The 24,272-nt window shown below is 45.9% G+C and overlaps 2 protein-coding genes across 7 annotated transcripts in view; one reads left to right on the top strand and one right to left on the bottom strand.

Moving 5' to 3' along the window:
- ZNF236 (zinc finger protein 236) overlaps window positions 1-17,659 on the top strand; it is a 160,523-nt gene extending 142,864 nt beyond the window's left edge. For 2 of the 5 annotated variants that reach the window (XM_074383234.1, XM_074383235.1), the window contains exons 27-29: window positions 3,471-3,600; window positions 4,426-4,602; window positions 12,221-17,659. In XM_074383234.1, coding sequence (XP_074239335.1) covers window positions 3,471-3,600; window positions 4,426-4,602; window positions 12,221-12,345 — 432 coding nt within the window. In that variant the 3' untranslated portion in view covers window positions 12,346-17,659. Of the gene's footprint in view, window positions 1-3,470; window positions 3,601-4,033; window positions 4,603-12,220 lie in introns of those variants that run through there. The other 3 variants (XM_074383233.1, XM_039463864.2, XM_074383232.1) reach the window with 2 other exon arrangements.
- Window positions 17,660-23,234: 5,575 nt separating this feature from the next.
- Window positions 23,235-24,272, bottom strand: part of MBP (myelin basic protein) — a 141,971-nt gene continuing 140,933 nt past the window's right edge. For both annotated transcript variants that reach the window (XM_003925981.4, XM_010336716.3), the window contains one exon: window positions 23,235-23,914. In XM_003925981.4, coding sequence (XP_003926030.1) covers window positions 23,870-23,914 — 45 coding nt within the window. In that variant the 3' untranslated portion in view covers window positions 23,235-23,869. The remainder of the gene's footprint in view (window positions 23,915-24,272) is intronic.

Below are 24,272 nucleotides of genomic sequence, written 5' to 3'. Positions count from 1 at the left end.
AATTAACTAGCAACAAGATTCTCCCTTTTCACACCTTCTGGTGAGCTGATGGCCAATGGGCTCTGCTGAGTCCGCTCCAACTTCAGGGCACGGCACCGCCCCTTAGAAATTCACACCTCGCTATAGCAGAGCCAGACCGACAGGTGTTAGAGTAAGAATGTATTAACTCCAGCTGATCACAAACTTACTTTACGATGAAATTCGTTCTTGAGGAACATTTGTCATTGTCTTGAAGAACACGTTCCAGGGAGAACTAGGTTACGGTCAGATGTTCAGCATTATTCTACTTCAGATGACATAGCATGCCTGTGTTCTGTGCCATGTCTCGCAGTTCAGTTGAAAAACATGCCCAATCTCATTTCTAAGATCCCTCTCTAGGTTCCTATCTCCTCTCTTTCTTAAGAGAAACTTTCTTAAGACCTAATAAAATGTGACCCACCAGACTACTTAAACATCTGAAGGCATTTTTGAGGTTGTGTTTGTCAATTTGAATGCAGTTTGGACATTTCTGAAACTCCTTGCTCACTCACAGAGAGGTTGTTAGTTCTCATGGATTACTTATAAAGAGAGCTGATCTTACCCACTTGAAGTGAACTTTTCTCATTCTGCGCTCTCCAGCACCCTGGTCTTCACATCTCAGGCAGGCAGGGCACCGTTCTGTCTTCTGGCTAGACAGTCGCGTCTGAGTTTTGTCTAGACGGAATCACGGCTTATGCATAGTTTTGCATAAATGGGCAAAAAGATGAATGAAACCGTAGCTGCAAACCCTGTAGACTTTCAGAGAAGGCTATGAGTAGGATCACCCTGATTGAGAAAGGGAAGGGAATCGGATTGAAAGAAAACAGGTAGGCATATGTTTAAAAGTGAGAGTCCATTTCTTCAGGGGTCCATGGTGGGGGCCTGCCCAGCAGGTCACTGTGAAAAGGGGGTTAAAATGAGGGCGTCATGACTGCCCAGTTAAGAAATGAATGGTGGCCGTTCTTCTGGTCTCTCCACAGCTCTGCCCAGCCCGTCCGGTGTCACTGGCCCCACGGGAAACTCTTCAGTGCCACCACCTGGCTGGAAGCAGCAGGTCCACACGCCTCTGTCTAGTGAGGCCCTTGAGACGGGGTTACTGCCTCCTCTCTGCAGCCCACGTGCTGCTCTCAGGCCCTCAGCTCCAGCCCTTGGTCCCCGTCTCCCACCCTCCTGGAAACCTATCTTTCTTCTTCTTTCTTACTCAAATCACCCAAATAGAGGATGGTGCCTCCTGCTCATGCCTCTCAGAGCCTTCTGGGTTCCTCCGTGGCACCTACAGAAAGGTTCAGTGATGATTATGTGAGGAGATGGTGAAGGAAGTGGCCTCATCTGTCCAAGAAGAGCTCAAATCAGGAGCGGCCTGGCTGGCCCGGGGCACAGAGCTGGGACAAGCCGGGCAATGTTCGAATCCTCTTCTGTGGTCAAAGGATGGGATGGGCATGCTTCACGTAATGATCTGGTGGTAAAAATTCAAAATCAAGGCAGTGTACAGGGCTACAGAGTAAGAAATAAAAGTGGCCACGACGCACAGGCTCCCTCTACCCTGCCCTTGATCTCTGCTTCCTCTGGGCTGCACCCCGAGGGTCTCATCCACCAGAGTTTCTGGCTCTGCCACCAGGATGGAGAAAGAGCAGTCTAAGCCCTCTCCCTTCTTTGCTCAGTTTATTCATTCATTCAATAAATGCTTCAGAACTGCCTGAACCTCATGCTGAGGACATTGCCTGAGCAGACAGGATGTCCCTGGCTGTGAGCCACCTTCAGGGGCATTCCCCAGCAACTCCAGATGCTTCCTTCCTCCAACTGGAGCACCCCTACTTCATCCAGCCACCCTATGCTGCAGGGTAAGGCCTAACTGCTCCCTTCGAGGAGTGCAGCTGGTCGGTATTTTTTTTTAGAGCCACCAGCATAGAATGACAGCCACATATGCTCTTTTACCACCACAGAGCTCTCTGGTGGTCAGAGACATAGAAGCCACGGTTATAAAAGCTTTCCATCTCAGCCCACTAGACCAGGCGTCCCCAAACTTTTTACACAGGGGGTCAGTTCACTGTCCCTCAGACCGTTGGAGGGCCGCCACATACTGTGCTCCTCTCACTGACCACCAATGAAAGAGGTGCCCCTTCCTGAAGTGCGGCGGGGGGCCGGATAAATGGCCTCAGGGGGCTGCACGCGGCCCACGGGCCGTAGTTCGGGGACGCCTGCACTAGACAGTCTGTCCCCCATGGACTCTCTCTGTCCTCCTTTCAGTTTAGCAGACAGTCAGTACCTCCTGTATGCAAAGACAATGGTCCCAGAAATAGGCGGCTCCATCCTCAGGAAGCTTAGCACTCAGTGTGGCTGCAGTTACATCCGACACAGATCAGGTGGAAACCCCAGGTGGAGTGGGGGAGGGAGGCAATCTAGCTGTTGATGGTGACTGGTGTCGTCCGGACGGTGTAGTCCATGGTCAGGCCTCACCTGCAGTCCTGGCTCTGCCGGGTCTGCAGTGCTGGAGAGGCTCCCCCACCCACCTCCTGAGTTTGCTTTTCCTACCCTGCAGCTTTCATTACACCCACCTCCCAGTCTGTGCTGGGCCTTGAGCAGTGCAATGTATGCGGCTGGAACACAGGTGGGCATCGCAAACACACAGAATTGTGTACTTTTCCCTGATTTCTGCCTTAAAGGGTAGAGGTTAGCTCTAAAGACTGGGATTCTATCAGGATAATTATTATGCTTGTGAAATTTTGGGAAATAACCACATTGCACATCCTCAGGTGCCTGCAAGGACAGCAGCTATCAGATCTTTGAGAAATTTGTGATCACGTGAATGCAGTATCTCTCAAGTTGCCAATCACATAACATGAGAAGGGAACAGTTTCCTCTTGGTTTAGAAGCCTCCGGAGCCACCGTGAGGCAGTCGTCATATCACTGGAAGAACACACTTTGGAATCACAGGCATTCCGTGAGGACTTGTGGGTTAGAGTCACTGAATGCGTCCCAGCTGGGCGCTGCAGGGCCTCACAGAGCTGGCCTTGGGCAGCAACCTATGGGTGGCCTCAGGCCATGACACAGGGGTAGACTCGTATGTGAAATGGGGACAGGATTCCCTGCAACCAATGGAGAGAGCTCACCTGGACCCCTGCACTAGGCTCATGGCTTGATGTCCTTGGTCTTAATCTTGGTGACAGCTAATGAAGGAGATGCTTCTACCCCTATTTGGGACACAGATATGACTGGGCCACATAGCTAGTAGGTGGTAAAGCTCAGATGGGGACCAGGGTCTCCCTGAGAAGCCCTTAGCCCATCACCCTTTTGTTACTACCAATGGATTAAAGTCCTTAAGAACACAATCACAGATAAGCCTTTGACGTCCCTGCCACTGACTGGAACTTTGCAATGATTTGCTCTCTTGTTTCCAGTTGTGAAAACTCCATTTTGATCTCGTTTCTTGATTTCTGTGTGTTGTCTCCCAGGAGCACATGCAGACGCACCAGGCCGGCCCCTCTTTGAGCTCCCAGAAGCCAAGAGTGTTTAAATGCGACACTTGTGAGAAGGCGTTTGCCAAACCAAGCCAGCTGGAGCGCCACAGCCGCATCCACACAGGTAACGGGGAGGGACGTGCTGGTTTCCTTACTCCCTGGAGCAGACATCATGGGCGAGGAAACAGAATTCCACCTGTACAATATTCACAAGTGATGTAATGCTTTGTTTATAAAGCAGGGGCCACATGTTCATTTCCGCTTATTTTTGACCTATTTGTCATCTTAACTAACTTTTCACCTGAAAGATTTTGCTGCTTACATTACGACCATAGGAAACAAGCATCAGGCAAGGCTCCCGTGCCGTGTCTGGGATGTTGACCACATCACCTTCCTCCTGCCCTCCTGCTAGAGCAGACAGGTGGCCCCCCATGCCTGGGTCCCACGTCCTCAAGTCACTGGGGAACTTCATTTTTAGTCTTCCTCTTCTGTCTTAAAACTTTTTCTCTACTGGCTTTTCCTACACCACCTAAATCTGCTCAAACCTTTTGTCTTAGAGAAAAAAACACAGAACAAAGAAACAAGCTCTCCCATCTCTCTGCCTCTCGGCTGGGATATGATAGCTCCACGTCAGCCCTTCTGTCTCCGCCCTGCCCTGACAGCACATCATCCTGGGCTCATTTCTGTTGTGATCATCTGACGACTACCCACTCACCGTGGGCCGGGGCTTCCACAGGCTCTCTGGTCCCTCTGCTGCGCCCCATCTGCTGCGGGCCAGGCTCCCTCTGGTCTCCCCATGGCTCCTCCAGCCCTTTGTTCAGACGACAGCCAGGCTGAAAGCCTAAGAGAAAAGAGAAGCCTTCAGTCCCTCTTGTTCACACCTCAGGGCTGAGCCCAGGCATCCCCTGCACTCTTCTTAGAGACATTGACATGTGCCGTTTCTGCACAGGGGAGCGGCCATTCCATTGCACGCTTTGTGAGAAAGCCTTCAACCAGAAGAGCGCGCTGCAGGTGCACATGAAGAAGCACACGGGGGAGCGGCCCTACAAGTGCGCCTACTGCGTCATGGGCTTCACACAGAAGAGCAACATGAAGCTGCACATGAAGCGGGCACACAGCTATGCTGGTGAGGAGGCCGCGCCTGGGAGCGCATGCTGTTTGGCAACCTGCGCTGCACCGTGTGTTGCGGATACATTGTTTCCTTCAGTTCGCACAGTGGTTGTGCAGTGCATATGGCACAGCCTCAGTTGTGTGGACTGGAAGCCTGTGCTTTACTTTTTTATTTCCATAGGTTGTTGGGGAACAGGTAGTGTTTGGTTACATGAGTAAGTTCTTTAGTGGTGATTGTAAGGTTTTGGTGCACCCATCATCTAAGCTGTACACACCGCATCCTATTTGGCCTTTGTATCCTTGTAGCGTAGCTTCCACTTATGAGAACATAGGATGTTTGGTTTTCCATTCCTGCTGCTTTTCTTAGAATAATGGCCTCCAATCTCATCCAGGTCGCTGCGAATGCTGTTAATTCATTCCATTTTATGACTGAGTAGCCTTTCATCATATATGTACACCACGGTTTCTTTATCCACCCGTTGATTGATGAGCATTTGTGTTGGTTCCCTGTTTTTGTAGTCACAAATTGTGCTGCTATAAACATGCATGTGCAAATGTCTTTTTCATACAATGACTTATTTTCCTCTGGGTAGATACTTAGCAGTAGGATTGCCGGATCAAATGGTAGTTCCATTTCTAGTTCTTTAAGGAATCTCTGCACTGTTTTCCATGGTGGCTGTGCTAGTTTACATTACCACCAGCAGTATAGAAGTGTTCGCTGTTCACTGCATCCACACTAGCATGTACCGTTTTTTGATTTTTTGATTATGGCCATTCTTGTAGGAGTAAGATGGCATTGCATTGTAATTTTGATTTGCATTTTCCTGATCATTAGTGATGTTGAGCATTTTTTCATGTTTGCTGGCCATTTGTATATCTTCTTGTGAAAATTGTCTATTTGTGTCTTTAGCCCACGTTTTGATGGGATTTTTTTTTTCTTGCTGATTAGTTTGAATTCGTTGTAGATTCTGGATATTGGTCCTTTGTTAGATGTGTAGATTGTGAAGATTTTCTCCCACTCTGTGTGTTGTCTGTTCACTCTGCCAACTGTTTCTTTTGCCATGCAAAAGCTCTTTAGTGTAATGAAGTTTCAGCTATTTACTTTTGTTTTTATTGCATTTGCTTTTGCATTCTTGGTCATGAAATTTTTGCCTAAGCCAATGTCTAGAAGGGCTTTTTCAATGTTATCTTCTAGAATTTGTATAGTCTCAGCTCTTAGACTTAGGTCTTTAATCGATCTTGAGTTGATTTTTACATAAGGTGAGCGGTAAGATCCAGTTTCGTTCTCCCACGTGTGGCGCCAATTATCTCAGCACCTTTTACTGAAAAGGGTGTCTCTTCCCATTTTGTGTTTTTGCTCGCCTTGTCAAAGATCAGCTGGCTGTTAAGTATTTGGGTTTATTTCTGGGTTCTCTATTCGGTTCCATTGGTCTATGTGCCTATTTTTATACCAGGACCACGCTGTTTTGGTCACTATGACCTTATAGTATAGTTTGAAATCAGGTAACGTGATGCTTCCAGATTTGTTGTTTTTGTTTTGTCTTCCTTTGGCTATGTGGGGTCTTTTTTGGTTCCATATGAATTTTAGAATTGTTTTTTCTAATTCTGTGAAGAATGATGGTGGTATTTTGATGGGAATTGCATTGAATTTGTAGATTGCTTTTGGCAGTATGGTCATTTTCACGGTATTGATTCTACTCAACCATGAGCATGGGATGTGTTTCCATTTGTTTGTGTTGTCTGTGATTTCTTTCAGCAGTGTTTTGTAGTTTTCCTTGTGGAGGTATGTCACCTCCTTGGTTAGGTATTTTCCTAAGTTTTTTGTTTGTTTTTGCAGCTATTGTAAAAGGGGTTGAGTTCTTGATTTGATTCTTAGCTTGGTTGCTTTTGGTGTATAGAAGAGCTACTGATTTGTGGACATTAATTTTGTATTTGGAAACTTTGCTGAATTATTTTATCAATTCTAGGAGTCTTCTGGAGGACACTTTTGGGTTTTCTTTTTTCTTTCTTTCTTTCTTTTTTTTTTCTTTTTGAGACAGAGTCTTGCTCTGTCGCCAGGCTGCAGTACAGTGGCACAATCTCAACACACTGAAACCTCCACCTCCTGGGTTCAAGCTATTCTTGTGCCTCAGCCTCCCGAGTAGCTGGCGTTGCAGGCATGCGCCATCACACCCAACTAATTTTTATATTTTTAATAGAGATGAGGTTTCACCATGTTGGCCAGGATGGTCCTGTTCTCCTTACCTCATGATTCACCTACCTCAGCCTCCCAAAGTGCTGGGATTATAGGTGTGAGCCAATGCGCCTGGCCATCTTTTGGGTTTTCTAGGTAAACGATCATCAGCAGCAAACAGTGACAGTTTGATTTCCTCTTTGCCGATGTGGGTGCCCTTGATTTCTTTCTCTCGTCTGATTGCTCTGGCTGGGACTTGCAGTACCATGCTGAAGAGGAGTGGTGAGAGTGGGCATCCTTGTCTTGTTGGGGTTCTCAGAGGGAATGCTTTCAACTTTTCCCCATTCAGTATTATGTTGGCTGAGGGTTTGTCATAGATGGCTTTTATTATTGAGGTATGTCCCTTGTATGCCGAGTTTTAATCACAAAGTGATGCTGGATTTTGTGAAATGCTTTTTCTGCAGCTGTAGAAATGATCATGTGATTTTTGTTTTTAATTCTGTTTATGTGGTGTATCGCATTTATTGACTTGCATATATTAAACCATTCCTGAATCCCTGGTATGAAACCCACTTGATCATGGTGATTTATCTTTTTGATATATTATTGGATTCAGTTAGCTAATATTTTGTTGAAGATTTTAGCATCTATGTTCCTCAGAAATATTGGTCTGTAGTTTTCTTTTTTGGTTATGTTCTTTCCTGGTTTTGGTATTCGGGTGATACTGGTTCCATAGAATGATTTAGGAAGGGCTCTCTTTTTCTCCACCTTGTAGAATAGTGTCAAAAGGATTGGTCCCAATTCTTTGAACATCTGGTAGAATTCTGCTGTGAATCCATCTGGTTGTGGACTTTTTTTTTTTTTTTGGTTGATAATTTTTTAAAATTACCATTTCAGTCTTGCTGCTTGTTATTGGTCTGTTCAGGGTATCTAATTATTCCTGATTTAAGGTAGGAGGATTGTATCTTCCCAAAAACTTACCCATCTCTTCTAAGTTTTCTAGTTTATGTGTGTAAGGGTATTCATAGTGGCCTCGAATGATCTTTTATATATCCGTGGTGTCAGTCGTAATATCTCCTGTTTCGTTTCTTAGTGAGGTTATTTGGATTTCCTTTCTTCTTTTCTTGGTTAATCTTGCTAATGTTCTATCGATTTTACTTATCTTTTCAGAGAACCAGCTTTTTGTTTATTTATCTTTTGTTTTTTGTTTGTTTGTTTTAATTTCATTTAGTTCTGCTCTGAACTATGTTATTTCCTTTCTTCTGCTGGGTTTGGTTTTGGTTTGTTCTTGTTTCTTTAGTTCCCTGAGGTGTGACCTTAAATTGTCTGTCTGTGCTCTTTTAGGCTTTTTGATGTAGATATTTAGGGCTATCAGCTTTCCTCCTAGCACTGCCTTTGCTGTATCCCAGAGGTTTTGATAGGTTGTGTCACTACTGTTGTTCAGTTCAAAGAATTTTTAAATTTCTGTCTTGATTTCATTTTTCACCCAATGGTCATTCAGGAGCAGGTTATAGAATTTTCATGTATTTGCATGGTTTTGAAGATTCCTTTTGGAGTTGATTTCCAGTTTTTTTCCACTGTGGTCTGAGAGAGTCCTTGATATAATTTCAATTTTCTTAAATTTATTGAGGCTCATTTTGTGGCGCATGATATGGTCTATCTTGGAGAAAGTTCCGTATGCCATTGCACAGAATGTATATTCTGCAGTTGCTAGATGGAATGTTCTGTATATATCTGTTAAGTTCGTTTGTTCCAAGGTATAGTTTAAATCCATTGTCTCTTTGTTGACTTTCTTTTCTATCTTGATGACCTGTCTAGTGCTGTCAGTGGAATATTGAAGTCCCCCACCATTATTGTGTTCCTGTCTATCTCATTTCTTAAATGTATTAGTAATTATTTTATAAATTTGGGAGATCCAGTGTTAGATGCATGTATGTTTAGGATTGTGGTATTTTCCTGTTGGACAAGGCCTTTTATCATTATATAATGTCCCTCTTTGTCTTTTTTAACTGCTATTGCTGAGTGTGGCTAAGCAATGCTATTTTTGCAGTGAATTTCCCAGGTGTTCTTTGTGCATCTTGTATTTGGATATCTAGGTCTTTAGCAAGGCTGGGGAAGTTTTCCTCGATTATTCCCCCAAATATGTTTTCCAAACTTTTAGGTATCTCGTATTCCTCAGGAATGCCGATTATTCTTAGGTTTGGTCATTTAACATAATCGCAGACTTCTTGGAAGCTTTGTATTTTCTTACTGTTTTTTCTTTGTTGTTGAATTGGGTTAACTTGAAGACCTTGTCTTCAGGCTCTGAATTTCTTTATTCTATTTGTTCTGTTCTATTGCTAGGACTTTCTAGAGCATTTTGCATTTCTATAAGTATGTAGTTTCCTGAAGTTTTCCTTGTTTCTTATTTATGCTATCAATTTCATTGAATATTTCTCTCTTCACTTCTTGTATCATTTTTTTTTTTTTGATTTTCTTAATTTGGGCTACACCTTTCTCTGGTGCCTTCCTGATTAGCTTAATAACTAACTTCCTAAATTCTTTTTCAGGTAAATCAGGGATCTCTTCTTGGTTTGGATCCATTGCTTATAAACTAGTGTGACTTTTGGGGGTGGTAAAGAGCCTTGTTTTGTCGTATTACCAGAGTGACTTTCTGGTTTCTTTTCATTTGGGTAGGCTCTGTCAGAGAGAAGGTCTAGGGCTGAGGGCTGTTGTTCAGATTCTTTTGTCCCACGGGGTGTTCTCTTGATGTGGAACTGTCCCCCTTTTCCTATGGTTGTGGCTCCCTGAGAACCCAGCTGTACTGATTGTTGTCTCTCTTCTGGGTCTAGACACCCAGCAAGTCTACCCAACTCCAGGCTGGTACTGGGGGTTGTCTGCACAGAGTCCTGTGATGTGAACCATCCGTGGGTCTCTCAGCCGTGGATACCAGTGCCTGTTCCAGTGGAGGTGGCAGGACAGTGAAGTGGACTCTGTGAGGGTTCTTAGGTTTGGTGGTTTAATGCACTGGCCTCCTGCGGGAGGTGGTGCTTTCCAGAGAGCATCAGCTGTGGTAGTGTAGTGAGGAACAGGTGGTGAGCAGGGCCCTGGACCTCCCAGGAGTATACACCCTTTGTCTTCCACTCCCAGGGTGGGTAGGGAAGGACCATTGGGTGGGGGCTGGGCTAGGCCTATCTGAGCTCAGACTCTCCTTGGGCTGGTCTTGCTGTGGCTCAGTACTTGGGGTGTCTTCCGGTTCCTGCAGGAGCAATCCATTTCCTTCAGAGCATCCGTGGGTCCCCTCAGGCTTCTGATTTATTCCTGTGATTGTTCTGGAGCAAAAATTCACAGTGTGAGCCTCCAAATGTTGCTCTGTCCGTCTGAGTCGGAGCTGCGGTCGAGTCCTGCCTCCCACCCACCTGGTCCCAGAAGGAAGCCTGTGCTTTTGCTACTTTCATACTTAGTGTATGCAGTGGTTGAAGTTGGCTATGGACTGCACCCTTAACACACACACACACACACACACACACACACACACACAATTTGATTAGATTATATTTATATTTTTGATTTGTTATGGCAAGGACACAGAAATTTATTGGAGTAAAATGGCAGCTCAGAACCTGAGCAAGTGCAGCATTTCTGAGCAGCTCATTTCTCACTGGACAGAGCTCTCTGTAGAGTCAGTCAGCACCTGGGCATCAGAGGCCCAGAATAGCATCTCTGCGTCTGTCTTCACTGCATGTCTGGAAGCCCCTTTTCCTACAGCATGCAGTTCAGGTGCTGTCTCGGTGCTCAGGGGCACAGAGCAAACAGAATCTGCACCAACTCCTCCTGTCTGCATCCTGTTGACCTGGCGCAGATGACATGTGGGCCCTGGTGTGTCCTTGATTCACTCACATTCATGCCATTCAGGGTATGGATGTTGGGGTGTGATCAACTGCCTGTCTGTCTCTTTTCCACCTATGTTTCCTACACAGAATCTAGCAGTACCATCCATCTCAGGAAGGAATGACAATAAATGCCCTAGCCTAGGTTTCAGAGGGTGGCAGTAGCTATGCAAGGAGCTAGAAATGGTAAAGTCTGAGTGGAGCCCTTGGTGTGCTCCATGCATTTTCCAGGTGTGATTTGGTTGTTGGAAGTGGTGAGATCTGGGATTTATTGTTTGAGGTCGTATGATCTGTGAGATTTGTAACTTGGTTGTTAGAGGTGGTGTGGTCTGAGATATGTGATTTGGTTGTTGGAGGTGGTGTGATTTGAGATCTGTGATTGGGTTGTTGGAGGTGGTAAGATCTGGGATTTATTGTTTGAGGTGGTGTGATCTGTGAGATTTGTAACTTGGTTGTTAGAGGTGGTGTACCCTGAGATATGTGATTTGGTTGTTGGAGGTGGTGTGATGTGTGAGATTTGTGATTGGTTGTTGGAAGTGGTATGATCTGAGATCGGTGATTTGGTTGTTGGAGGTGGTGTGATCTGTGAGATTTGTAATTTGGTTTTTGGAGGTGGTGTGCTCTGAGATCTGTGATTTGGTTGTTGGAGGTGGTGTGATCTGTGAGATTTATGATGGGTTGTTGGAGGTGATGTGATCCATGAGATCTGTGATTTGTTGGAAGTGATATGATCTGTGCGATTTGTGATTTCGTTTTTGGAGGTGGTGTGATGTGTGAGATCTGTGATTTCATTGTTGGAAGTGGTGTGTTGTGTGAGATCTGTGATTTGGTTGTTGGAGGTGGTGTGTTGTGTGAGATCTGTGATTTGGTTGTTGGAGGTGGTGTGTTGTGTGAGATCTGTGATTTGGTTGTTGGAGGTGGTGTGATCTGTGAGATCTGTGATTTGGTTGTTGGAGGTGGTGTGATGTGTGAGATCTGCGATTTGGTTGTTGGAGGTGGTGTGTTGTGTGAGATCTGCGATTTGGTTGTTGGAGGTGGTGTGATGTGTGAGATCTGCGATTTGGTTGTTGGAGGTGGTGGTGTGATCTGTGAGACTGCAGGTGTTCTTTGGTTGTTTGAGGTGCTGTACTTTGTGAAGGGAACTCGGCAGCTTTCAGTGTTCAGTGGCTGAGATTGAGATGTGTAGGGAACCCAAGGGCAGAGCACTATATTGTGGGGAGTTTTTGAGGAAGGAAAGTGGAGTCATTTTTCTCTTTAACGTCTACACTGTAGTGCTTCCTACTTTCCTTCCTGTTAGAAAAATCATGCATGTTGGTTATTCATTGCTCATTGCTGATGCTGTGTTAATATAGCCATCATGGGAGTGCACTCATATCACTAGTGCTCTGTGTGTGATCATATTCATATAACACTAACTGTTAATGACAGTTATTTCACCTGCAGCTCAAATTATTCTTTTTCCATTGGAATGCAAAGCAAATCACTTTAGAAATGCCTTGTGTCTGTTTACTGAGACGTCTTTATTTAAATGGGAGTCATTTCATACTCTGGAAAGTCTGAGCCTGCTTGTGTTTTCTTTGTCCACCTGACAGGAGCTCTGCAGGAGCCTGCAGGTCACCCGGAGCAGGACGGAGAGGAGCTGAGCCGGACCCTCCACCTGGAGGAGGTGGTGCAGGAGGCCACAGGCGAGTGGCAGACCCTCACCCACGTCTTCTGATGCGAGTCACAAGTACACCTTTCAGACGTTTCTGAAGTTACGTTCTGTGAAGAACAAAGCACTTGGAATCTCTGTTTTAAAGCTTCAAGTGTTAAAAACGTTACCACAATAGTTTTTTAGCTATAAAATTATCTAAAGAATCATTGTCTTTCAGAGACTCATAGGAAAAAAACTGGGAAAAGTGTCACCGCGTTGTTCTCTCGTCTACAAATCACTGAACTCAGGTACTACGGTGGGCAGTTTCCTCCTCAGTCTCCTCCATGGCCAGTGCGTCTAGTCCACAAAACAATTAACTGAGTCTTACTATCATTGTAGTGTGATTTCTTTGTATTAGCAAAGACAAAAAAGCTAACATGGCAGAAGTATGTCAGATTTTCCTTCACGCTTCCGGTTATGAGAAGCATAGCTTACAAAGCCAGTGTAAGATTGGTGCATGAAGTTCAGAAGAAAATGTTCCAACACAGGGAATTTTTTTCCACTCTTTTCTCTGTGCATTTTGAAAAGTAGTAAACATTGATTCTTTTTAGTCTACCATAAGTTAATGTAACTGATACCTTGAGAGATGGCTGGACCAATTCTCTCTCCATGACAAATATTTAATCATTAGTTACAAGAATGCAGTATCTGGGGCGTCAACACAGGGACTTGAGTAAACCTGACCCACAAATAAGGATTCAGCTGTCCACGTGGGCTGGTGACACGCTTATTGCATCAATCTATGATCAGGTACAGGGGTTAGATCATCGCAGAAGCACAAGCCATATATCGCAAGTAGGAAATCACAGAATTGTCAGCTAGGAACAGGTAACCGTGGCCCCGTCCACCTCAACAAATAAGCATATTTGTAGCTTATGGCTAAGAATCCATAAAAACCCCATGACTTTCTCTTTGTGCATAAACAGATGTAGTTTTGATTTCAGGGAATTCTTCAGTATCGTCAATGGTGCCACATTAAACATGTCCCAAACCAAATCCCACCCGTGCTGGGCAGAGTGCGTGCACGCCATTCCGACAGCATTCCAAAGATGGAAGCTTCTTTACTTCATGTCGATTTTTCCTTTGAAATTATTTATATGTTCTATATATAAATACATATGTACATAGACAGATATATGGGCCTCTGTGTGGCTGAACAGTATATTTTGTAAATATAAGTACTAGTCCTAATTGCAGAAAGAGCGTCTGAGTTTCACCTCCCCACGAGCACTTCAGATCAGTATTGTATTCATTTTATTAATAAATGGATATCTTTTTCATTGTAATATAAAGCTGGGTTTTATTTTTTTTTTTCCCTGAAAAATAATTGCCTTTATTTTCTCTCATTGCCTCCTTGGTTTCAGAAGAGAGTAGTTTTATTGTAAATATTGTATGGACTTTGTATATTAAGAGAGGAGCTCATTTCAGATTCCTAAAGAAATAGACATTTTACTCTTATTTTGAAAGGGCATCTTTTGATTTTTGTTGTTCACTTTTGGCATATGTATATAAGTAATATTGACGGTGATATGAAAACTTTTGTTATGTGAAAATATTTAAGTCAGAAAATTGTTAAATAATATTACTTCTTTTCCAAACTGCTTTGTCTATTGTATATTTTTTTAAGAAAAAGAAAAGCCTTATTCGACTTACTCTTGTGATACTGGACTTACCAATCCCGGGGTTTCCTTCCTTGAATGTCTGTGTGTGAACCTGGCTGTAGTTGGCATATTCAGAATAATTGTAACTGTGCTAGAGTTTTAAAGGTTCTGCTTTTAATGCACTTTTTATTTTATAATTTTGTATTGAAATATTTTAGAAATGTTGATTAATTTTGGTGAACAAATATCCCCAAAGTTTTAATTACTGGAATTTTAAATTTTTGTTCTTGCTGGGTTATTTATTTGGATTTTAGCATTAAATGTCATCTCAGGACAGCTCTAAAAGGGGTTGTTTAATTCCTAATTGTATAGAAAGTGTAGTTTGGTGAATTGTATTGGTTAATTAACTATTTAAGGCCTTAACAGGTGAATCTAGAGCCAACTTTTATTTTGGTTAAAGAAAAAGAAAATATCAATAATTCAATTTTGTGTCTTTTCTGAATTTATTAGTAGGAAAACATAAGACATTTTATGTGTTATTTTGATTTACTTCCTAATTATAAAAGATGCTTTTTTGCAGAACATTCCTCGAAAATATAAGGTTTTGAAAAGACATAATTTTACTTGAATCTATGTGGGGTACAGGCTGATCTTTATATTTTACTGGTTGTTTTAAAAATTCTAGAAAAGAGATTTCTAGCCTCTCGTATAACCAGGGTTTTGAGGATAAAGAACTGTATTTTTAGAACTGTCTCATCATAGCATATCTGCTTTGGAATAACTATAAATAAAAAATGAAGTTAGGATATGTGATTAATTTTTTTTGTTTGAAAATATTTAAGATAAAATAGTTTGGCATGTAAGTTAATTTCAAGTTCAGATATATTTAAGGGAGAACTTCAATGGTGTTTTCCTTCACCTCTGTGAAGTTTGGAGGAGCTTACCCCGAGAATGTCCCCTGGGAAGGCGTCAGACTTGAAAACTCAGGGTGTGGCTCCGTGACAGTGAGTACCCCCGGCCTACGCCACAGCTGCTCCTGTGTGCTTCTGTTTGCAGCTGTGTTCAGCAGCACCCAGTCATTTAGGAGCCTTTCCACAGTTCCTAAGTGTCTTGATCCTGCCTTTGTGCTCAGGTAACTGTGAAGCACTTGGGCTGAAAGAATGAATGGCCTTTGCAAAGATCCCGAAGGTGAAGCTGAGTTGCAGGCATTGCGCGGCGTGTGCGGAGTCCCAGCGGCTGCGTTTCCGTGGAACAGCAGCAGATGAAAAGAAAGAGCTTCTTTCAAAAATGCAGATGCAGATGCCACCCCACCCCCACCAGGCTCTACCTTTGCCCCTTTGAAAAACTTGAGGTGCTTAGAAGTTATCTAAATAGAAGAAATCCTGTGACAGGGCCCCTGCCAGCTTGCAGCCAGGTCAGTGGGAGGCTCATCAGACGCCCCTCATCTTGCTATGTTCTTCCGGTGAGACATGGGACATCTGTGCTTGTCCGGCACTTAACCAGGGAATGTTCCCTCGTGCATACTTTCTACTCCCCCATGGCAACTTTTTAAGGAAACTTGAATTTTGAAATTATAGCTAGTGTTCTGTGTCTTCCTTTGAACTCTTATATCACATTTATTACAAGAAATGCATGTGTTCACACAGGTATAAGATTGTTTAAAGCAGGAGTGGATTTCTCTTCTTGCTGTGGGTTTTCCTCTTTTTAGAAGAATATTTGTAACTCGTTAGGATACACATTTTAACATGAAATGACCATCACACAGATTTATTTTGATAATATTCAAGATAAAATAGTTTGGCGTGTACATTAATTTCAAGATTTATGTATGTAACTTTTTATTGCATTTTAGGTTTGGGGGTACATGTGCAGAACATGTATGTAACATTTTTAAAGGAAATTTGTAAGATACATAGAACTGCTTTCTAGTTAATATTTCTAAGTCTATCTCATTCCTGCTTCTTACATTTTTTTCTGAAGCTTATTTCAAATTTAATGTCTTGCCCTTCCCCCACTAAAAGAAGTTAAACCAAGGGTTGATCATTGAGAATTTATCCCTTTTCCAAGACCTACTGCATAGGGAGTAAGTGAGGCAGAGGTGAGATTATGCAACTGTGACTTCTGAAGGAAGAGTTCTCTCTGTGTCACTTAATCTGTGTTCGTGTAACATGGGTACTTTGGATCTTTTAGGATAAAATTTCAAAAGTGCCTACATACATAACCCAATTTAATGTCGCATCTCTACCTGGGGCCTCTACATCTTTACCGTATTCTAATGAAAAGATCATACGCCAAAGGCCGCTGAGCTGGCATCCTCTTCACTGTGGGGAAAGTGGGAGCCACAGAGCTCTGTGTGGGTGAGATGCCCACACATGCCTAGAGAGACGTGTTCTTTGTCCTGGGGGTGGGGGGCTCGCCCTCTCTGAACCGATTCCCTCAGACTCCCATGCACGGATGAGCACACACTCACCCACCCTAACAGAGACCATGGCAGTTCCTTATATGGATGACTGGCAACAATGGCACTAAACTAGGAAGATTGGTATAAATGGCAGGAGCAATAGGCAGTCAGCAGAGATTTTTCTATTTAATCTTTTTATGTGTAACACTTTTTACAGCATGAAGACTTGTGTATTCAATCAAGATTTGTATCTTAATTGACAGATTCTAAAGTGGCATAGGAATTCGTTCTTGATTCACCACTAAAGAAGATTTTTTAAAGTTAATTTTTTTTTTATTTACGGAAGAATTATCTTTTTATCTTCACAATTGTTTCTTGGTCTATTTATACATTGGATGATATTTATTTAATCTGGTTTTGTATTAGAAATGGATAGTGATGCCGAAAGCCATTGTGCTGGCTTTAAAAATAATAAAAATAGTTTCTGTATTATTTTAAAACTTCTGTATACTTATTTGGGTTCTGGGTGAGTTACAACTATTTAAAGATGGACACTTCCTCTAGGTCACGCTTGGCATGGCTCAACACATAGGACAGTGCTGAATTGACCATCGGTTCAAGCCAGGACGTTAAATCCTGGAGGACGTCCCCTGCCCCTCCTCTCTGCTTTTGCTCTGGTTTGAAAGGTGTTGAAGAGTGAGCTGAAGTGAAATGCACATCCATCATAATATCCGTGTGTCTGTTTATGAGATATGCCAGATGCTGGACTTCCCAGAGCACCCATGGAGTTACTTTATATCATCGGGTTCTTTTACAATATACATTAATCTATTTTAATGTGCCTTACATTTCCAAACTGTTAACGAAGTTTGTAGTTGCGAGAGTCATCATCCTGTTGAAATAAATTAATGATACCTTTTTCCTTGGCACCTCATTCCTGGCACTGAGTAGGGACTCCAGACATTTTTGGACTGAAAAAATGAAAGTGATAGTGAGTCCCTGAATGCGGCCAAGAGGGAATGGTAGGAAGCTGCTTTACTGTTCATTCTGCTTGTTTCTTTGCTTGTAGGAGCCATATTGCTCTGATAGATTTTGAAATAGAGTGGGTGAGGGAAGGGCTCTTTTTTAAACTATCAAATTATACAAAGTGTGTTCCCACTACGATGGATTGTCTCAACTATTGGCAGTGCTTTACCAGGTGAGTTTTACCCAGAGGCTGGGCTCCCTGTGCCAGTGAATAGAGTGCTCTTCCTTAAGCACGAGCAGAGGCTTGCACCTGTAAGTGTCTGTGCGCTTGCATGCTGGGAGGGAGGCGGCCTGGTGTCCCCCTCAGGCGAGCTCTGCCTCTGGCGCTGCCTTTCCCTGGGCCAGCCAGTCACATTCTCCAGGCCTGGCTCCTCGTCCCTGGGGTGATTTGATTGACTTACTTTCTTTTCAGCTCTGCCTTCTACTTCGATTCTCAGTTAACCGGCCACGTGGCATTGGGAGTCACTCTGCATGGGCCCCTGGCATTTCTGTTTGTCTTCTCCAGATACTCTTGTTGGGCTGTTTGTACAGAGCGCAGCCGGGGAAGATGGAGATGGCCTCTTTCTCCAGTATGAAGGGATGCTTGCTTACTGATCGGTGTAATCAAGACACTCGCCCTTCGCACCAAAGGCTGGATAGGCGAATTTCCAGTGATCCCACTGCCTTGGCCTCCTGAGCAGCTGAAATTCTGCTCCCCAAGCTCAGCCCCTCCCCCACCACACCACCCACTGTGCAGGCATTCCCCTGGCCCAGTTTGCGTGGAGCTTTGGGGATGGGGGCTCAAATGTCCAAACAAATGCTAACTGACTACCGCTGTTACTGTATAACATCCCTTTTGTCACCCAGGAGCCTGTGTCTTCTGCCAGCAGCCAGGAGGCTGGGAGGCTGTCCTGGAAGGACAGTGGGAGAACGTGGGATGCTCCACGGCTGCTGACACTGGAGGCCTGGGGACAGCCCTGGCTCAGCTTATGATATGCATGGAAGTTGTTAATGATATTCCACGCCACCCACAGTGCTGCCCCCATCATTGAGGACCTTCCCTGTGACCTGGCACCTTTGAAACATTCAATCCCTTAAGGCCCTACAGAAAGAATGACAGATGTCACTGGGCACACCCACGGAGATGCCCCACACACCCCTTCTACCAATTAACAGATGCTTCCCAGTGTTATTATTCTGGGCCAATGAAGAGAGTTGTATGTTACTATTTTAGTAATTAGAACAAAAAGATCATTGGTTACCTTGGTAACCAAGCTCTATAAGAAAGAAATTCTTATATTTGACATGAAACAGCTCACTTTGCTGTTAGCCAATTTTTTAGTAGTTCTGGGTAGCAATGGACAACAGCTGGCCAGTCTGCCTCCAGATGCTCCTTTTATTTTTGAGGTGGGTCTCACTTTGTCTCCAGTCTGGAGTGCAGGTGCAATCATGGCTCATTGCAGCCTCGACCTCCTGGACTCAGTGATCTTCCGTCTCAGCCTGCCGAATCACTGGGATGCACACCCAGCTATTCACACCCTGCACCCGGCTAATTTTCATTATTTTGTTAGAGACAGGGTCTTGCTCTGTTGCCCAGGCTGAAGGACAGTGGCAGTGGCATGATCTCGGCTCACCGCAACATCCACCTCCTGGGTTCAAGTGATTCTCCTGCCTCAGCCTACCGAGTAGCTGGTATTACAGGCACACCCCACCACACCCGGCTAATTTTGTATGTTTAGTACAAACGGGGTTTCACCATGTTGGCCAGGCTGGTCTTGAACTGCTGACCTCAGGTCATCTGCCCCCCTCAGCCTCCCAAAGCACTGGGATTACAGATGTGAGCCACCACGCCTGGCCTGTTTTTTTTTTTTTTTTTTTTTTTTTTTTTTTTTGAAGCAGTTTCAAGCTTACAGAAAAGCTGTAAGGAAAAGAACTGAGATGTCTCCATGTGCAGGCCTCCGTAGACCCCTCACGCACTGCCCATGTCTGAGTGATGGTGTCTTCTATGCACCACACTGGCCATAGCCTGGTACTGTAGATGAAGCTGTCTCCCAGGAGACCTGAAAGCTGCCCATGTGTGGCAGGGGCATGATCCTAAGGGCTTTTGCCGCAACCTGTTCAAGGCAGGCAGGCAGGCAGGCAGGCTGCTGACCCCTGGTGAGCTAACAGCCTGGCCACCACATTGGAACGCAGATGTAACTCAGGATCGTCTCTGGTTTTCCCATGAACTTTAAATCAGAAGCGGGAACTTAGCTGGGAGGTGGAGGGGCCCTGGCTGGTGTGGGAGGTAGTGGAAGGAGTCACTGTTTTATGGATGCCCTGAGTCTAAGCCTATCAGCGAGCTCTAGGAGCCTGTCAGATTCTGAAGCCAGATAAACAAGACATTTCCTGGTGGTGGGAAGTTGAGGTAAGAGGCTGGAGAATGGGGAGCCCTGGCCGGAGTTGCCTGGAAGGTGGATGAGAGGGCAGGTTGAAATCGGCCTGCTTCTACAAAACCAGACCATTCATTTTACTTCTGTGGCCGGTGCGGTCCGCGTCTCGTGCTGGGGAGAGCTGGTTAACGCCACACAGCCCCTTCTGTGCTGTTGGGTCAGCCTTCGCCTTCCTACCACCTCGTTTAGGATTTCAGTGACTAGCTACTGTTTACAATAGAAGAATCGCAGAGGGACACATGGCAACGTGCTTCACCTCAGCGTGCCTTTTTTTGGCAAAGAGGTAAGAGTACTGCAGAGTCTTGGATTTAATTCTAACATCTTGCCAAATGGTGGCTTAGAAAATATTTGTTGTTGCATAAGGAAAAATAAATTTCTGTTATGGACAGAATCGTGTCCTTCCAAAATTTATTTTTTTTTAAGCTCTAACTCCCAATGTGACTGCATTTGGAGATAGGGCCTTTACGGAGGGAATTCCGGTTAAATGACGGCATAAGGGCAGTAAGTAACAGCATTCTAATCCAGTAAGAATGGTGTCCGACTATGAACAGGAGACACCCCAGGTCTCTCTGTGCCATGTGAGGACACAGCAAGAAGGTGGCCGTCTGCAATCAAAGGAGAGGCCTCGCCGGAGACCAGCACCTTGATCTTGGACTTGCCGCCTGCAGGACTGAGGAAGTAACTGTCTGTGGCTTAAGCCACCCAGTTTGTAGTATTCTCTTGTGGTGTCCTGAGCAGACTAACAAACACACACCCTCAATTAACGGATGGCTTTGCTTTGTTCTGTAAAAATTGCTCGGAAAGAACTTCTCACTCACTGTTTTACAGTTTCTCCCTCAGTCCCTAGTCTTTCTTCTCACATAATTCCGATTCCAATGGAGAGTTCCCGTTCCAGGCGTGATCATTCACCACAGCGTCTCCTGGGTAAACCAGCCGCTGCCCGTTCACTTCTCCACTGCCTCCTCCTCGCCAGCCCTCCGTAGACATTTCGTTTTTCTGTGCCGGGAACGTTAGGCTCGGAGGCTGCTCTATCAATTCCATGCAGGCTCCCTGCCCCTCCAGATGGGCGGCCAGCACGGAGCGGCAGGGCACAGCTGTGCAGATGGACGCGTGATCACTGTGGTCTCTATGTCCAGCTCCACGGACCCTCATGGCCCCTCTAGCCTCTACTGACCATGGTCCTTAGAGCCTGTGCAGGGGGATGGGGGAGGTCCTTACAGCCTGTGCGGGTGGTGTGGATGGGCCTCTGTGTCCATGAGGCTGGGGCTCCGGCAGCCTCCCCCTTGGCTCTCAGCCAGGTGAGTTAATTTCTAGTCACCTTCAGGAGAAAGTGGGCAGGGCAGGCCACTGCAGGCAGGTATTGAGTGAGCACACAGCTCCCTGGCTCCGTTCCCAAATATTCACCTGAACATTGTGCTGTCACGGTACATGCTAGCTTATGACATACCCTTGGTTTGCCTTTTAATGCATTTTCCACGTATGTTCCATGAAGATAGATTTGCCAAGTAAAAGAATACAAGTTTCAAAATGTAACTATCTTTGCATGATTTTCCGAGTTCCTCGGTTGGAGGGGATCTGGGCAGGGAACGCCAGCCAAGACAGGTGGGCGTGGGCTTCCTGCCAGCCATGCCTGCCGGGCGCTCAGGCGGCCATGCCTCCAGCCTCAGTTTTTCCTGCTATCACAATGAATGTAGTCATATTCCCAAGCTCCCCACCCTTGGGTCCTCACACTGGAGTCTGAGGCTCTCTGATCCCCGGGAAACAGGAGCGTGCAATCCTGCCCTCATTCAGCATGGAGGGTCTCTTCCTAAGGGTCACAAATGCAGCATATTTCTCACAGCGGCTGCTAGACAGAAGGAAACTGGTGTTTCCGTTAAAAGCAAAACGAAGGCCAGGAGCAGTGGCTCGCACCTGTAATCCCAGCACTGTGGGAGGCTGAGGTGGGCAGATCGCTTGAGGTCAGGATGAGGCCAGCCTGGGCAACATGGTGAGAGACTGTCTCTACAAAAAATAAAAAAATTAGCTGGGCGTGGTGGTGCGCACCTGTAGTCCCAACTACATGGGAGGCCCTGGCAGGAGGAGAGCTTGAGTCTGGAAGGTTGAGGCTGCAGTGAGCCAGGATTGCGCCACTGCACTCCAACCTTGGTGACAAAGTAGAATCCTGTCTCAAAAGAAAAAGAAACAACAAAAGAGATTTTAGTCTTGTCTTCTTGAAGAAAAATTCTTGTAACTGAAGGCAACCATAAGTAAAACATCACGCCCTTTCATGCTGCCAGAGAAAAAGGTGGCAGGGGCAGCCGTCCAAGACTCCTGGGTTCGAATCTGCAGGGGGCATACATTGGAAGCGTGTCTTCAGAGACACTGAGTATTATTTTCCTGGTGAGAGACTCAGGGTCCTAACAACTAGCTCTGTTCCACTTTCTCCAGTAGTCAGAGACCCTTGGATGAGCATGCCTTCCCCCAGGCAGAAGGCAGCCCTGCCAGGAGCCCCAGAGGCACCCGGTCACATTAGCTCTGCAGACTCGGCTCTTGCTTGACGACGCGGGCCTGTGAGTTGCAGCCCAGGACACAAAAGAAGGCAGCCGTTCAAATTCCATTAAAAGTTTATTGTTTTATTTCAATATTCAGGAAGAGTGTACACTTTCTGCTGAGCTGTCGCCACAGCACATGCTGTTTGGGTGTGGCCATGTACGGATCGCAGAGCCGACCTCAGCTCAGCGACGCAGAGCGCTTCTGCTGAAAAATGTGGGGGTTTGTGTCTGGAGTTTTGTTCTTTGTAACCCTCTCATCATTGAGGCTATATATTAATAGACATTATATTAACCCCGAACGAAACATTCAGAATTAGAATGGGATTAAGAAGACGCGTTTTGGCATCACGCTGACTCCTCATCTTCGTCCCCAGGGAGGGTGATGCCAGCGTGGGGCTCTTTGGAAGGCCTGTCACGGGTGCGCTAAAATCAAAAGGTGGGTCAGTAGGTTAGGGAGGGAAGAGCGAAGGGAGGTGTCAGCAGGTGTTAGGAAGGCCGCAGTCAGAAGAGGTCTTCTGTCTCGGTGAGTAGTTCGGGAGCAGGTGCACGCCTGTGCCTACTCGCTACGACGCGTCTTCCGGGAGGAGGCGGATGAGCCGCTTATCTTCTCAGCGAGGGTTAGTGCGGCCGCTGTGCACTGCCACTGCCAGCACGCCTGGCCATGTTTAGGGGTGACCTTCGCGGCTGCGAGGCTGCCCAGAGGACTCCTACCTTCTGCTCCGAGTGCGCAAGTCTTCCTGGACTCTCCGGCTGTGGGCTCTGCTTCAGAAACGGGGTTGTTCATAGGGGCTGCTCCGGGGCCACCATGCAGGGCAACAGTGGCGTCCAGAGGCCACCTGCTCGACATCTCCATCACCAAATCTCCAGGAAGACCCTGTTTCTGCGTGAGGCCATTGCCCAGCCCACGTTTGCCTCCTTTTCCTCCCTCTGCCACACGCGAATTCAGCCAATCGGGGTGTGTGGGCAGCCGCGGCCTGGGGGCGTACCCCCCTCTCTGTGCTGCCCCACGTTGGACTCTAACAGCTGCCCAGCCCGCATGTCACATACCAAAAGCTCCCACATGTAGTAAGCCACTCCTCGACTGTCTAATCCTGTTAGGAAAAATGAAGTCTACTTTAGGAGGTGAGAGGAGACGGAAAAAAATAAAGGGAAGCGTGGATGTCAACAGTCCTCTCTGCCGCCCTTGTCCTCTGTCTCTGCAGCTGTGTGCCTCCATGGCAGTGCCCAGCAAAAGCGCGAGGATGCCGCCGCCACGGCGAAAAGAAAGTCCAAGGATGGAGGGTGAGCGTGGAGGGATGCCTGTGCACCTGGCCGCGGGGACCCGTGTGCGTCTGCGGGCACACTGCCGGGCTGGGGATGAGCCGCACACGGAAAGGGACTGCGACCGTTTTCTCCACGTAGCTGTTGGCCAGAGATCGCCGCAGGCTGCCGTGCGCCCGACCGCGCTATGTGCACAGCTCCACAGGCGTTAGGGGAGAGGGCATCTGCTCTAACTAGGTAAGGGGTGCCAGTGGGATTAAGGTTTTAAGGCAGTTATATTAAGAAGCTGAGGGCAGGAGTCTGGAACCAAGTGGGTTTTCAGCGTCTAGCCATGGGTGATCCAGAGCGACTATCTCTTCCTCCCTGAAAAGGAAGAGAGAGAAGTTAGGACGAGAACCCGCGGTGTCCTCCCAACCAGCATTCCCCTCTTCTGTGGCCCAGGTGGTTGGTGAGCCACGGGGTGTCTCGCTCAGCTGCACCTGCTGATGGAAATGGCACCACAGAAGGTTGGTATTTTCATTCCATTTCTCCCGAGCCCCCTCAGCCAATGCTAATCGAATGTTCAGTTCTGTAAGAAAGATTCCCTGGTATCTGACTCCCAGGTCCCAGGTAGCGGTGCCTGGCATAACACCCTTCTGCGTAACAGCGCTGCGCTTCTGTGGGTGAAGGTGCAGCCGCAGTGTGGCTTTGAATGAACACTTTCTCTCTCTCAGCTAGAGTC

The sequence above is a fragment of the Saimiri boliviensis genome, chromosome 13 (genome assembly GCF_048565385.1).
Source record: "Saimiri boliviensis isolate mSaiBol1 chromosome 13, mSaiBol1.pri, whole genome shotgun sequence".
NCBI classification, from domain to species: Eukaryota; Metazoa; Chordata; class Mammalia; order Primates; family Cebidae; genus Saimiri; species Saimiri boliviensis.
Note: the sequence above shows the minus strand (reverse complement) of the source record. Positions and strands in the feature narration are given on the sequence as shown.